At 34.1% G+C, this 16329-nt stretch overlaps 1 protein-coding gene across 1 annotated transcript in view; it reads right to left on the reverse strand.

The window, feature by feature from the left end:
* Positions 1 to 16329, reverse strand: part of LOC118274244 (limbic system-associated membrane protein) — a 103390-nt gene that overhangs the window by 17734 nt on the left and 69327 nt on the right. The window contains exon 3 of the mRNA XM_035591679.2: positions 3858 to 4054. Coding sequence (XP_035447572.1) covers positions 3858 to 4054 — 197 coding nt within the window. The remainder of the gene's footprint in view (positions 1 to 3857; positions 4055 to 16329) is intronic.

Here is a 16329-nt window from a genome sequence, read left to right on the forward strand (position 1 = left end):
TTTGTAAATATTTTATACAGTTTTTATCTTGTTTTATTGCAGTTATCTCTGGAAAATGGATCACAAGTTTGAAATATGGCTGGCTTGACATTTTAATGGAGTACCTAAATATTATATCACTTGTTTCAACTTTAAAATATTATAATTTTGTTCTTAGTTTTAGTGTATTCTTGCTTTATAATTTACTTTTTTGACAACTTTATAAATATAAGTCACATTTGAATGAAAATATGTGTACCTAATTACAATATATTCTAAAATATGTATGTACACATGTACATAATAGTATGTAGTACATAATAGTAGTATTGTTGTACATAATAGTATGGTTATTGAATGTGCTTCAAACTCTTTGAAGTGCAAACACACAGACACATTAGATTTGTTTATGTTTTATATTTTACATTGAACTTAATCTTATACTTTATGTAGTGATTAATAATGTACATAATACGAATGTAAATAAGTTTATTTACTTTTGTTTGATAAAAGAACTATTTAGTAATAGCGTACCTGGAAATAGAACATCTATGAAGTAAATCCTAACACGTGAGAAGTCGCGAAGTAAAAGTAAATATAAACCCTAGTTATTGTTATCGATAGACATTTTTGCCGACGACAAAATGTCGACAAAAATCTCAGTAATACTTTGCTGTTACGTATATTATTTCGTACCCTATTAAATTCAGGAGAAAATCCTGCTTACTTTACTAACAATGCTATCTTGGAAATGTATATTTTGTTCTTAGTTTCACTTGTATATCTGTGTATTTTACAAGATATATGATAAATATAGAAATAACGATATATAAACATACCCCTGGTACAAAGTATTATGATTAAATGTTATGTTTTAGGTACTAATAATACATTAACTATTATCCTTAAAACCCCTTAATAATGCGAGCAAAAAAATCTTTGCATAACAATAACAGTTTCTTCTTCAACTTTGAGATATGCGTTTAATTAATTAAGATACCTTCTTTAAATTGCATTTATCTAATCGATCAACCTGTGATTTACAAATATTTTAAGTAGTTACCTATATTTAGAATCTACATATATACTGTGACATATCCCATTATGCAATCAAATGTAAATTGCTGCCCGCAACAAGACATCGTGCTCGCACTAATTGTTTTGTAAACAATGTTGCTAAATGACCAACATTGTACTGTAATTATGATGTCACATGTAACCTCAGCTTTATCACGATGCCTTTTAACATCCTGCTGGTGTATTCAGGACTTTACTTTCAGAGAAAATGGGTCATAATCTACTATGCTTTGATGTTAAAAGCCACTGCAGAAAAGGGAAAGTTTTCAAGGTAGTTTTTTGGCCGACGCCGACGTAATCCTACTATGTAACTATAATAAACCCGAAAGTTTGTGAGGATTTTTATTGTGACAGAACTACTTAACGGATTTAGGTGAAATACTGGTTACGTATAGACTGTTTCTGATAGAAATATAATATTAAATTGTTTTTAAACATATTATATATGTTAACTAAAAAAAAATCACGATTTATTCAGTATGTCTCACGTTAGTTCTTATAAAAATGTGTTGCATATGTTATTCAGCGAGCATGTCCTAAATTATATCTCAAACAGATAGATCACGGATTAAATTCATTGCATCGAAAGAGATAATAGCACATATTCAACAAAAACTACATAAAAAAACATTAATCATTTAACACGTTGAACACAAAAAACAACAATAACCAATGTTTACGACTACATCATTGCAAATATAATAATATCATGTAACCCATCAAATTCGCCCGCAAAAAATCAATAACATCCACAAAGCACATAAAATATTTTATTGTCCGAACAAATGCCGTGTAAAAAATGTATTGTACCATGTAACGGTGTAACAGAAACATTTTCGTACGGCGTAAAAAAGGTCGTCATTTTTCATTAAAATAAATGGCTTCCCTTATCTAAAACATTTCCTCAAACTTTCTGCCTAACAGTACGCAGTCGGTAACGTTTTCAATAAAGTAGGTAATTACTTAGGTACACAATGTCTCTCACAAAAGGCTATATTTAGGAGGGTACGCCTAATTTTGAGACTGGGTTCTGACTTCTCATGGTTAACTAAACCTTTATTTCCACTTTATTATGCGGAAAGAGTGAGATAATAAAACGAATTGCTTAGATGAGGTGCTGTGTTTTTCGGGGCTTGTTGTGTTGTGTGTGTGTAGTCATGTGTTTTCTTTGTAAGTACCTATTTAGTTAATATGTAGACATAAATAAAATAAATTATTTTTTACGCAGATCCATTACTATTGTTTCACTTTCACACATACATACGTACTAATCATAAGACCTAGAACTATCATTTGTGAATCCATAGAAAGAGTTGTTTTTTATGAAATAGGGACAAACGAGCGGATGGATCACCCGATGGTAAGCGATCAGCGCAGCCCATGGTCACCCGGAACACCAGAGGAGGAACAGGTGCGTTGCCGGCCTTTTAAAAAGAAATACGCTCTTTTCTTGAAGGGTTTAGAAATCGACTACGCTTTTGTTTTACCTAAAAACAGGTCTCCATAGTAACCTAATGATCGTAAATAAGCGTTCGTGTATAAAACCAATGGATCAACAAGGCAGTCAAGTAAATGACCTAACTAGATAAAAATATTTTTTGTACGTACCAAAGTTCAACAAAAACTGGAGATCTGATAGTTGATTGAGGTCATGATCATTAATTTTCTTTAAGAACAGCCTCTGTCTTAGTAAAACAACACAATCTTAAGAACTGTGGGTTTGCGGACTTTTTCCAACAAAAAATGGCAATTATAAGACTTATCTTTTTAACGTTATTAGCTAACTATAAATCATCTAGACTTTCAACTTGTGTCGCCTTTCTAGCTAAACTGCGTATAACATAATTAATTACTGTTCACAAAAATATTAAGTAATTTTTATATATAGGTAGGTCACTTATATGTATTACGTCATCAGTAGCTATTAAAATCATACAGATATAATTCCTAAATACATATGTCCTACTAAAACTGAACCTGTTCACAGTTTTTCATAAAAGGCAACCTAAACCAATTACACAATAATAATTGAAATAAAGATTATCTACTGAACAAAAACCCCAACCTAATAAAAATACAGGTGATAAAATAAACGTAGGTAGGTACACCGACATAGAATATGTGGGAATGAATACAAAATCGTCACAGAAAGGAAATGCCAGCTGTTTGCCGTTGCTCTGCAGTTAAATGTAGAATTATCCGAATAAAACTGGATAGAGCTCCAGTGCTTTGGTGTTGAACGTAAAGCCTGCAGGACTAATCCTAGACAAGGTGCTAATCTGCATCCACGCTGTACATTCCAAGTTTAGTTCTGTGCCCATTCAGTGCGGACTCGGAATTAGAATAGCTGGCTTTCGTGCTAATTCTAGTCTACAGCCTAAGTAGATACGTGTTGTTTTAAAATGGACGTGAAAATAGTTCGTGGATTAATTAGGATTGATTTATCGAAAGGTACACATTTATTATGCGCTATGTTTTTTGAAAAACAACGTATACCTACTAAATGTTCTGCTGCGCTTTTTTGCTTTGTGTCGTAATAAATATCGGTTTTCTAAAATAATTTTGTTCTTCTCAATTTGATTTTTCTTTTTTTACACTTATACAATTTCACATACACATGAGACCCGGACCCGAAACAACAATTTGTAGATCACACAAAGATTTGCACGACAGCCGGTTGTCCAGCCATCGCATCAACCGTGCAGTATTCATACCCGTTCGACTTAATTCAGTCAGGTGTCTAACTTATACCAGATAAGAACAACATGAAACTAAAATTATTCCAAAAAACAAACACATACCGCTCGATCGCCAAGGTTCTTCACGCGGCAGTGTAGGTACGCCGGCTGTCCGACTGCCGCAGTGTAATCTCGTTTGGTTGCATTGTCGAAGTAGGGCTGGGCGACGCTCTCGGTGGTAGATGTGGCATTCAGCGCGAAGTCTATCGTGCTGGTCGTGATCTCCTCGCTGGTGTCACCGCCGCCGCCCGCTGAAATACCTGTGGACAGAGGAGAGTTATGTGAGGCATGTATTATAAGTATTGTAAGTTCTATCTTGTACCTATTGTAAGTTCTATCTTGTACCTATTAATCTATGTATCAATGTAACCATTTATATTATGTTATTCTATCAAATATACCCCAGTATTATTCGGGCATCAACTGGTTTCATTTCGTACCTATAACACCGCACCTTACAGTTATATTATAAGTTATCATCATCATCATCAACAACAGCATATAAGTGGTAATTGCTGACCAAAGCCTCTTCTCGCATAGAGAAGGTTTGAGCATTAATTATTCTCACATTGAGCAAAAGTGATGATAATATTATTAGTAAGTATTACTAATTTAAATTGTAAAATATTAAACGTGGTAAAGTCATGCTTCGGTACCGAAATTGTCACCAAGATGATACAAAAAATTTGCGTGAAATAACACTTGTTTTGTGTTTTGCCATGTGTGTGTAAGGACGCCTACACACATACTTAAAAAATAATTAATTCTATTTTGCTCTGTTATGTCTTAGCCTGTTATATAGCATGTTTGTTATAAGAGAAATAAATAAACTGATGAAATAGTGTCACCTACTATAATATCATTAGTAGATAGGCAGATAGGCATAATGTCACCATGGTTGAACACTATTTTTAAACACAAATTTATATCGCTTGATCGATGCTTGTCATCAGCGCGTGGTCTGATTAATATAAACCTACCTACTCTATAGAGAACCAGTTAATGGCTTGCGGTAGTTAATGCCTTGAGCTAATACTATTACCAAACGTAGAATTTAGTCGAGATTAGTGTTAACATTCAATTGATTGTACTGAGTATTATGTAATAGCCAATGTAGACTTTCGATTTGGAACGATACGCTACGCAATAAATATTATAGGCTAGTCTGTGAATAAGTTGTTTATCTGTTATCAAGCAATAATGCAAGTATGCGGATCTGGTCTATACAGAGGACCATTTTTTGAGGGGGGTAAATCATCCAATGACATCTCCCGCCTTGGGCGAGGGAGAGAGAGTATCATTCTCATACTGGCTAAAAACCATCCCGTTCCTACTTATGCTTTTTGAGCCGGAGCCTCGGTAGGTAAACCCTATAGGCAGTTCGCAGCTTTAGATCAGATACCTGCCACTTAATAAAGACATAAATACGAAAAAGAAAACGCATAAAATGCATAGCAAAGACTTCCTTGTTAAAAACATTAGCTCGCTTAAAATGTGGCAACACATTTCTGTAACAACATTATAATACGTACTTATAAGACAAAACTCAGTAGAAATAAAACAGTTAAATAATTTATTAAAGAGTCCGTTTCAAGTGAATGTACTTAGTAACATCTGCCGTTTTGCTGTGGTACAGTAAGATAGTTAATTTCGCTTTATCGCTCCCGAGATCCATGGGGTGCAATTCGACCGACACTTCATTTACATAAAACGACGTTTTTATACTAAAAGACATCACTAACCGACGCTTACAACATTTCTAAGAACATTGGATTAAAAATTATTGTGGTTGTTTACTGAATAATAGATTGTTTAACGCAAGACATAGAGCCCATTTTGATTTGACGCTAAGATACGACGCAAAGTAGTCTTTACATTTTTTGTAATCTTGTTTCCTTGGTCTTAGGGAAATGTATGAAAATTGCACGCTGCGACAGTTATGATATTATGGAAATAAATTGTTTGACGTTTCAGGAGACTAATGTAATGAGTACCTGGTGTTGTAAAATATGGTTTATTCAGTATTTTAGTTTAAAATAGAGCGCCTGTGGTTTCGCTCGCGTGGATTACGTACAGTACTGTGTCACTAACAAAAGTAGTCTAAGTTACTCCTTAGTTCATCAGCTACATGCCAATAAATGTCTCGTAAAATCGGTTCAGCCATTTCAGAGATTGGTCAGAATAAGTAGACAGACAGACAAGATTTATATAAAATATTATTATAGTTTATGTGTTCCAGGTATGTTCGTAGGTATGTTCATATGCATGTGGAAAGCAGTTATTTTAATATTACAACATTCTTAAACATTCTTAAATTCCTAACTCCCAAAAAGCCGGTAACGCACTTGTAAAGCCTCTGGTGTTTTAAGTGTCCATGGGCGGCGGCGATTGCTTAGCATCAGGTAATATAAGCAGACACTCCAATTTTATTTGTGTGTATAGATATATACCTGTCTACTCAGTATTAATAACCTAGATACGCGCATTGTTTAAATTATGTATTTCAAATAAAAACAAAAAATCCCTTTAAACTAAATGAGACCGTGTTCAGACCTTATACATATTAAATGCGTATTATTTTAATACTCAAACAAAATAAGATACACAGACAATAGAAACTACAGACTGTACTATAACGAATCGGCTTCAATGTATCGGTCAGACGGCTTTGTGTTGTTGACTGGAACAAGATTATCTTGTCTCAGACAGGCCGAAAGGTATCGTATCGTATTTACGTACTTACCTAGGTACAGTCAGCCAAGCTATTTAATATACAAAGTAAGAAAAAGGTTTTTTTAGTACAGAGAATTTGGTATTATTACAGAAGGTGTGACTATATTAGATAAACTAAGTATAAAATTTAATAAACTAAGTATAAGTTACTGGGTTAAAAATATTCCTTTCTCACCTTTTATACCTATCCTAAACAAATAATTCAAGACAAAAATTTACCAAATCGGTTAGCCGTTTTAGAGTTTTAGCGAGACTTACGAACAGCAATTGATTTATACATATAGGTATAGTTTTTAATCCAACTACATCCTCTGTAACTATTGGTCGGTTCAGTAGCCAATCAGTAGTTCACTCGTTCAGTCTCTATACTGAATCAATCTTTGTTTTATTATCTGCGTAGTAAATTCCTGTGCTGACTCTACACACGAAAGATTAAAATCATGCTTTATATTCCAGACATGTTGAAAACGAATATTGGTTTACTATTACACATTGTTAGAAAATAAGACCCAGTTTAATGCCTCTTTGGTAATTTAGCTGGTATTCGGTAATATTGTTAATTATCTAATGTTCTACAAGACTTACGGTTCTTTTCCACTAAATGTGTGCTATGTAACTATGCTACGAATATGTAATACCTAAGCTGTGAAACTATGTCTGTGATCATTTCCACTGATACTAACCTCTGCAGCTGTGCGAGTAAGATGTCCTACAAAGATGCGCCGCAAAATAGCTGTGCGAGGAAGATGCACACATAGAATACATAGCTTAGCTGAGTCTGTTTCCAACAGTGTCATGTATCCCAATGAATATAATAGGTGGAAACCAAACGCAACCACAGCAATGTAGCATAGCACATAGCTAGTGGAAAAGCATCTGGCAGCCATAGATCTGGCATTTTGTAGTTAATTTAATGGTAAATATTTAAATAGTGAAATAGCTAATATTTAATTATGCAATTTGATTGATTTTGTATTTTAGCTCATGAGAACAATTGTTGTAAATTATTGTAATCGAGTTAATTGATTTAGTATAAAATCGTCTGGTTTTAAGTACTAGACAAATGACACAAACCATTCTCGAGTTTGATGAATTAATCGATTCATATATTTGTAAAGGTATTTAGAGAATTAGTTTGCTATTGAAAAGTATCAGCGGGAGATTAGGCAAAACATTTTATTACAACCAAATAATAGTCAGTTTTAATATCAAAATATTAATAACGTCTATTCAAATTTGAACTTTCTGTACTTCAATTAATTAAACGATTGACTTTAGAAAACTTAATAGAGATATTAAAACAAAGATTTATTTAAATTTAAACTTATTGCATAAAATTAATTAATAAAGTACTTTTACAAACTATGTATAATGTGTTACTTGGTATCGATAAAATTAATATTGCATCAAGGAGGTTTAAAAGGCACCCAGGCTTTTTGCTGCGTTTAATCAAACCTTTTTAAAGTTGCACATTTTAATGACTCCCATAATAGACCCTGTGAATATTCATTACGTTAAAATAAACTCTTTAATATTTACATTTTTACATAGGTATGTATCGATGTATCATCACGTCTCTTTGTACACGAAGGGGTAGGTAGGTCACGTAATGCCACTGTACAATAAACACCCACTATTCATAATTTGTGTAATAAGTCCCCCATAAGAGATGAGCCTATTGCCATATATTGAGCAAAATTCCAGACTCTAAGCCACTACTGATAAAATCGAAAATCTGAAAAAACCAAGAAATACTTTGCCCGACCTGGAAATCGAACCAGAGACCCCTTTCCTAGACGCACTCGCGACCACAAAGAATAGGTCCAGACAGACAAACAAAGACCAACGAAGACTATAGATATTGAAGCAATATCAGCATATCAATCAACAATCATAGTACTAACATCCTCGTCTTCTTAACCGGTGACAAAGGCTTTTTTCTTATAAGATTTACTATATTCCCCACGCTTGGAAGGCAGCTAGGGATTGCATGCAGTTATAACTCAACAAAAATTTAAAGAACATTGCATCAACCGTAACTAACTCAATATCGTTACCTACTATCTTATATCATTATCTCAATAACCCTAATATTGTTTTACTATCTTCTATTTAAAGACATAAATATAGAATTTCTTATAAAATTTTATTTAAATAGGACTTTCAATGGTTACGTTGACCCTTGAGAGATAAAAACGATGTCTCGATCTATTGTCAATATTTATTTTTATATGAAAACATAAAGTAATAAAGATAGACATGTTCAATGTTATGAAAAATCGAGTAACAATAATAGCGATACTATGAGAACCAGCTTTTTAATCTGACTGTACTGGTTGGCTGTCGTGCAACGTGCAGCGGGTTTGATTCCCGCACGGAATCCCCAAATTGTTCTTTCGCGTCTGAGGGTCACAAGCATGTGAACTTGTATGTTTTATAAACACACCCACGACACAGCAGAAAATTCTAGTGTGGGGTTATATGTATGTAATATTTTATACACAATTTCTATTATATCATCAATATTAGATATTATAAATCGAATATAATATGGAAGAGTAAAAGAAACGAAGATCCAAAGGCATGTCAATCGTCATAACAATACCCAAATGTTGATAAACACCTAACTAAACCCACATCTGAAGAACCCATGTCATAGAATTGTGGCGAAACAATACCTTTCTTATTTCAACAAAAATAGTATACTGATTGAAATTGACAACGGTCCGCGTAAATATAAAATTCATATAACTTTAGATTTGTTTTTCAAGGTGCTGTCACTGTCATAAACAAAAATATTAAGCAACACATATGTATGTGTTTTTCTATACGAGATATGCTATGCTACGTTGTTGTGCATGCGTTTGGTTTCCACCAATCATATTTATTGGTACACATAGCTTGGCACTGGGGAAACTCAGTGAAGCTATATTTTTTATATGAAAAGATTCGTGCTACTGATGCTTTCCCTACTATCGATACATCTGCGCATCTTCCTTGCATGGCTACATAGCTTAGTATCAGTGGAAATGATCACGTAGTTTCACAGTTTAGCTATTACATCTTCGGGGCATAGTTGCATAGCGCAACTGATGAAAAAGCACCCTAAATAACCCACACCAAAGTATATATTCGTACTTACGATATCCAAACTAAATTATTGTCATAACCGACAGTGGAATAAGAGGGTAAATAACAGCTGTCAGTAGCGTTCTCTAAGAAACCTAAATATTTTTAACTGTGATAACTCGATTCCAATAGTGGAGATTATGGCAAACTCTCTTATGTACGGGTCATAAATAGTCCTGCGTGGCCGTTTATAGGCTGTTGTTGATGTTGATGAATGATAAGAATAACAGAGAACCGCAGAATGTAAACACTCAATTAGGAAGAGTTTCGTTGAATTCAAAATACAATTTCGTAATCACAAACAACATTGGCGAACAACCTAATTATGCGAATGCAATTGTAAATTAACAACAAACAACAAACGACACTGGATAATGAAATTCGGTCGTGGGATTAGGGATTTCAATATCGTTGAATTCCTGCCAATGTTCAAATATTTAACTTGTTTCATAATAGCAGTATTATGAATTCAGTATTCAGTTTGATGGCTGTATTACGTTGCTGAACTCGTGAGGCAGTCACCAAGTGCTTTAAGTGTGGGAGAGCCCTGCTTTAGCACGAATGGGCCAGCTCGATCAGATTGATATCATTGCCTCACAGAAAACCGAGGTGAAACAATTGTGTTTCATTGTGTGATTCAGGTTACTGGAGGCCCAATTACCCCTCCTTCCCAGTCTTTTCAACCCCCAATTCCCCAAGAATCCTTAAATTCCTAACCCCCAAACGCCTGGCAGTGCACTTGTAACACCTCTGGTGTTTTGGGTGTTTCTGGGCAGCGGCGATTGCTTACCATCAGGTGAACCGTCTGCTCGTTTACCGGCTTATACCATAAAAAACCGAGTCACAGCAACCGGAGCAGTGTAAAAATTACAGTCACAGTTAATATTAGATAACTTAAAACGACTACAGTTAAATTGCATAATTATAGTTAATATCATCAGTTAAATTGCAGCCTAGTGATAATATTAATACTTTGAATGTGATTTCAATCATGTCACGTATGCATTATTATTGATATGACATACCTAATATTTTATGCATGATTGAATATTAGAAAGTAGAGGTCGTTTTTTGAAAACTGATATTCAATTTTAATGCTGTTGATTGAATTCCAAATTGGAATTCAAATAAATGCTAATGTAATTTGTTGAGAACAAAAATATATGAGATGATTAAATAAATATAGATAGTCAATATGGTTTATAAAGGTGAAACATTAATCCCTTAACAAGTTCTACGTATGTAGTAGTTGTTATAAGTACCAGGACTACATATGTAGGTACGTACATACGCAGTACATACACGCGTACATACGCAGAAACGATGTTCTCGTTAGTGCTCGCCTACAACTTCGTAGGAACATAGCCATTGATCACACTTCTCACATAATAAATTACATCATATTCACACTCTTTTTCTCAGGTAACATAACAAAACAAAACAACAAAGGTCCGTAAATATTCTCAATAACCAAGAAACTACACTATAACTGAATACCGGGGTCAAGCCTGGTTTAAAGTGAGGCGAAGTTGCAGAAACAGAGTCTCAGGCAACAGACAGTATTACCATAACAGTTTAATTAAGAAAGTTACTGAGCCCACAGAAATAACTTCACTGAAAAATATTATCTTCCTTGTTTAATTAACTTATTAAACTAAGATAAAACACCAGTTTGGTTTTCATAAATATTTTTTAGGGTTTACATAGATACTGGTATTCTAATCAAACGTTATTTAGTTATTACTAACCTAATATTACCAATCTTTATTTAACTAATTAAATATTATAAAAAGGAAAAAAATATTTCTGTAATATGATGTAAAAGTTTGAATATGTTGATTAAGTGAAAGAGGTATGTAAGATTCGTAACATATGGCGTTTAATAGTCTCTGCTTATCCCCATGGGAGACAGGCACACGCCTGTCTCGGGGGGCTATGTATGTATGTATGAATTTTTGCTACTCAATTCCAACTGAGCGGATTTTGACAGAGATAAAATATGATCTAAAAAAGCACATAGGCATATTTCCTTCCCGATCCCGTGGAATAATTTCTAACGACCACATAGCTGAGCGAAGTTGCTGACAGAACCTGGTATAGGTACAATATAAATAAAACATTTTTACACACAAGCGAAGCCTCTAACAAAAGCTAGTGGAAAATAAACAAAGAATTTTCCTCGATACATGTATGGGACGTGGGTGTAAAATATTACATGTAGCTTCCTTCGCAGTTGTATTATCTTAAAATGTATGGAGTTGCTGTATCACGGCGTATCCTTACAAGGGGCATGACAAGGTGAGAAACGCCTAACACATCGTTCTTAGCAATTAATCAAGGAAATGGAAGCGAAGGATGCATTAAACACATTAAAGTTAACGTTATAAACCTTTCAAGAGATTGTGAAAACATGTCTTAATTATGTTTGATAAAAATGTTTTTGGGGAACTGAGAATCGTAAAAGGTAACTTGTTATTGACAACTTGTTGTTGTATTAGAAGTTTTTGTATATGGGATGGGGGCAGGGGCAGACGGATCACTAGTGATCCGTTTTGAACGCTTATACTGCCCATAGATACTCGCAACACGTGTGTTACCGGCCTTGGTGAGAGTAATATAACTCCTCTTTGAAGTAGTATTAGTCTAAGATGTTCGTCAATGTCAGTACTGAAAAACATAATTACATGGTATTTAACAATTTTTATGTTAACTTATATAGAAACTTAAAAGAATTTCTTCGTACCTAATATTAAATTAACTAAAAATTCTGGTATTATTAATGGAGAAAAGCTCTACTAGTTTCGAGTCACAGAGGGACTCTTCATCATGAGCAGAGTGCGCAAACGTGGCGGCGACGTGGCAACTACGTGGCGTGGTCTACTGGGTGAAAAACCGTGATTTTAAGTTCATTCGTTCATTTTGTCTCACGATAGTTATTATAAAAAAATGTACCTAACATTTGTTAAAATACAAACATTCATATCACAAAGTCTTGTCTGCATACATTTTCAAAGATAAAACAAAACAATTACACCAACGAAGTATACGAGAATAGTTTAGAAATGCGAATGAAATGCAACATCAAATAAATTGTGTTACCATCGTACGTGGAAACAAGTAACGAAGTGATATATCGCGAGAAACCATACAATGTTGCGACACCACTTTCCTCTCGGGATACTAATAGTTCTCAGAAAAGAAATAAATAAAGTATTGTCAATTTGTACGATAGTTATGTGGAGGGCATGAAAAGGAGAGAAATACACACGTGTATAGTGTATGTTTAGTGTGTGTGTGTGTGTGTGTCTTAAATGTACTGTTATTTTGTTGAAATAAAAATGAATCTGCTTCAATAATGAATTTAAATTTAGAAGATGAAAAATATAGTAAGAGCTGCCTAGAATCACTTGTGCGTACAGTTGCCAACATCTTTTGATCGCAATATAATATGATCGGCGGAAAGTAATAGGCCCGTTGGAAACTAATTATGTGTGTCTTCCATTTTGACCTACAAGTCTAACATCAGTATCATGTTTAAGGCAAAAAATGGTAATAAGTAATTAAGTTCAGTTTAAGCAGAAATTACATTTTTAGCAGAATAAGAAATTAAAGTTATTTCATGTTGAATTAATGTTTCTCTAGTATTTGGTTCAAAGTATTAAATCTTAAATTTAACAAGCTATGAAGTCAATATACATAGGTATATAGAATAGGACATGCAGTATGACAGACAGTTTTATGCCTCGATAGCTGGCAGGATCGGCGGAAACAAGCGGCCCGTCGTAGATACGGGAAATGCCACTCTCTACCATGATTGACACACAGTTTGGAGGCTTGCATCGTCTACATATAAACCGTATACATTTGAGAACGAGGCAGTCTATGTAGAGGAAATTAAAATACAATTGAATAACGAAATATCGACGATATAAATAAAAATACTGTATATAGTAAGTAGGTGCTTATTAAGAAGAAATATTGAAAATATCATGAAGAAGAAATTCGAAAATATAAGCTTAAGTCAAACAAAATACACCTAATAATTTCAAAATGATATTTCATTTACACTCCGAAAATAGAAACCATCGAAGTAGCAGCTCCGTTGTAGTAATTCCCACAAAATTATTCCTTCGATTCGCGAAAAAAATCAAAGCGAAGCGAAGCGATTGGCATTCTACAAAGTAAAAAGCCACTTTCGTCTCGAGTCAAAAGATCGATTTGTTATTTCCACAAGGTCTGTTTATCGAAGTGCCTGACATTGACTCCTTGCGAATAGTCTTAGGATTGAATAGGCGGTGGGCGGCCTCGCCTTTCACTTCCGAAGAACGTCCATCATTCAGACAGCTGCCAACATCACTAACATCCTCTTTTCTCACCGAGAAAATTATAATAAGATAACGACGTACCAATCTTCCATCTATCTAACTAATCCTAACTGTGACGTTTGTTTATTTGTTACGCCATCACGCCTGAATCATTAGACTAATTTTGATGAATTTCGGGACAGAGATAGATGAGACCCTGGAGACGGTTGTGCAGTTAAGTAAAACTTTTTGCTACAATATGATTTAAGGGAGGGGTGCGTTTCATTTATTGATTAAACAATTGCAAGCAAAGCTACGGGGTGAATTTAGTCTCTTAAACAGATTGAACTAACTTTTAAATTTTATTTAATAGATACCTACTATCGTTGAATCCTTAAGCAAGAAAGCTTGATTTATTGCATTAATTAAATAGTCTTAGTGAGTCACTTTGCATAAAACACTTAACACAATTGAATTGATTCCTAAATTCGATTGATGTAGAGATTAATTATTCAATTACCACACAATTACTCACAACAAAATATGTATGTTTGTTTGAAGTTTTGCGAAAGAGATGGATGAATGAATATTATTATTAATTGTCTAAGTTTTGTATATTTTTACTTCGTCTATTTTTTATTTTTGTAAAGTATTAATATATACACTCACAGAAAACCGACGTGAAACAACGCTTGCGTTGTGTTTCGTTGTGTGAGTGAGGTTACCGGAGGCCCAATCCCCTTCCCAATCTTCCCCATCCCCATTCCCGAACAACAACCCTTAAATTCCTAACTCCTAAAAAGCCGGTAACGCACTTGTAAAGCCTCTGGTGTTTCAAGTGTCCATGGGCGGCGGCGATTGCTTACCATCAGGTAATACGACTGCTCGATTACCGACATGACTCATAAAAAAAAAGAGTGTCATTGGTTTTTACCGTTCTATTCGAATAAATAAATAAATGTAATTTAAAAGTTGTTATTCTGATGGGTGATCCTTAAAATAGTTTAATCTCGGGGTAACTATAGAGTTACCCCGAGATTTTAATTTCCAAACGTTGAACAACGCGGCATAAAAACTTAATAATGAAAATAAAGCACATATTATTATGTATATGATTTCTAAATATTAGAATAGAAACGGTCACAAAAAGATAGTTACTAAAACTAAATTCCAATTGAATAACAATGAAAAACTAACTTCAGTTGAAGTCCAAAAGTTATTAGATCCAAAATTCTAGCACAATATTGAGAACTTCAACGAAAATCTATGACACGTTGTAGTAATGTGAGAAAAATGAAAAAACCTAACTTTTGACGAGTTTCAAATTGAACATTGAATACTCGATTGGGAATTATTCACATGATGTCACACAATGGGATCGGAATAAAATAGAAAATTTTCTAGTACTCTCTCGAATGTTCTAGAATTCTTTAGTCCTTGGAGTAAAGTTAGAGACGGGACAAGTGAATTTGTTAACGCTAGAGATGACCTAGAAACAAAAACGTTTGAACGTAAAATGTGAGATTGTGAGATGGAAAAAGAATTCCTTTGGATATATTGTTGTTGTTTTATTGTCTCCGTTTTGCATTACAAGCGAAGTGTACGTAATGGACTGCTGATTTATAATGAATACGTTTTTGCTCGGTTCATATTTGAAACGGTTTTTGAAATGTAGAAATGTATGACATTTCTAGTCTTTTTCAATGTTTCTTGATAAAGCAAATAAGACATAATACTTTTCGTTACAATGTATGGCATTTTTACAGGCAATTGGATTTTACGCTGCCTATTTTAGTAATAAAGGATTGTATATTACGAGTAACTAGCTACTTCTACGCGGTTTCACTCGCTCCTATTGATCGTAGTGTATGTTTTTATAGCCTATAAACTGATTCGATGAATGGTGAACAATAATTATTCGATTCGGACCAGTAGTTCCGGAGATGAGCGCGTTCAAACAAGAAAACTCTACAGCTTTATGTATTAGTAAGTAAAGTATATGAATATTTGTGTTTTCTCCATAGTGATAAGCAAGGGATAACTTCTTTGAACTTTATTATAGCACAAATCAATAGTCAAACACGTTTTTGTTCGAAAGTTGAACGCCCTCTATGTCGAAAGACAAATAAATATAAAATGAAATCAGAGACATTTCCATTGGTCCTTAACCGTTCGACTGTCCGTTCGTCGATTCAAGCGTTCCTCGGACTAAGTTCACGAAACTCAACTATGTTAAGCAATCTTGGCAAATGTGGGTAGTTGTCCAACTGCGAACTCAAATGCACTTAGATCGGAGTTGCTATCTAGGTGTACGGTATCAGTACCAATATGAGCATTTTGAATAGTTCACCTTAGTAGTCTTCTAGGAT

This window comes from Spodoptera frugiperda, chromosome 3, assembly GCF_023101765.2.
Source record: "Spodoptera frugiperda isolate SF20-4 chromosome 3, AGI-APGP_CSIRO_Sfru_2.0, whole genome shotgun sequence".
In the NCBI taxonomy this organism is placed as follows: Eukaryota; Metazoa; Arthropoda; class Insecta; order Lepidoptera; family Noctuidae; genus Spodoptera; species Spodoptera frugiperda.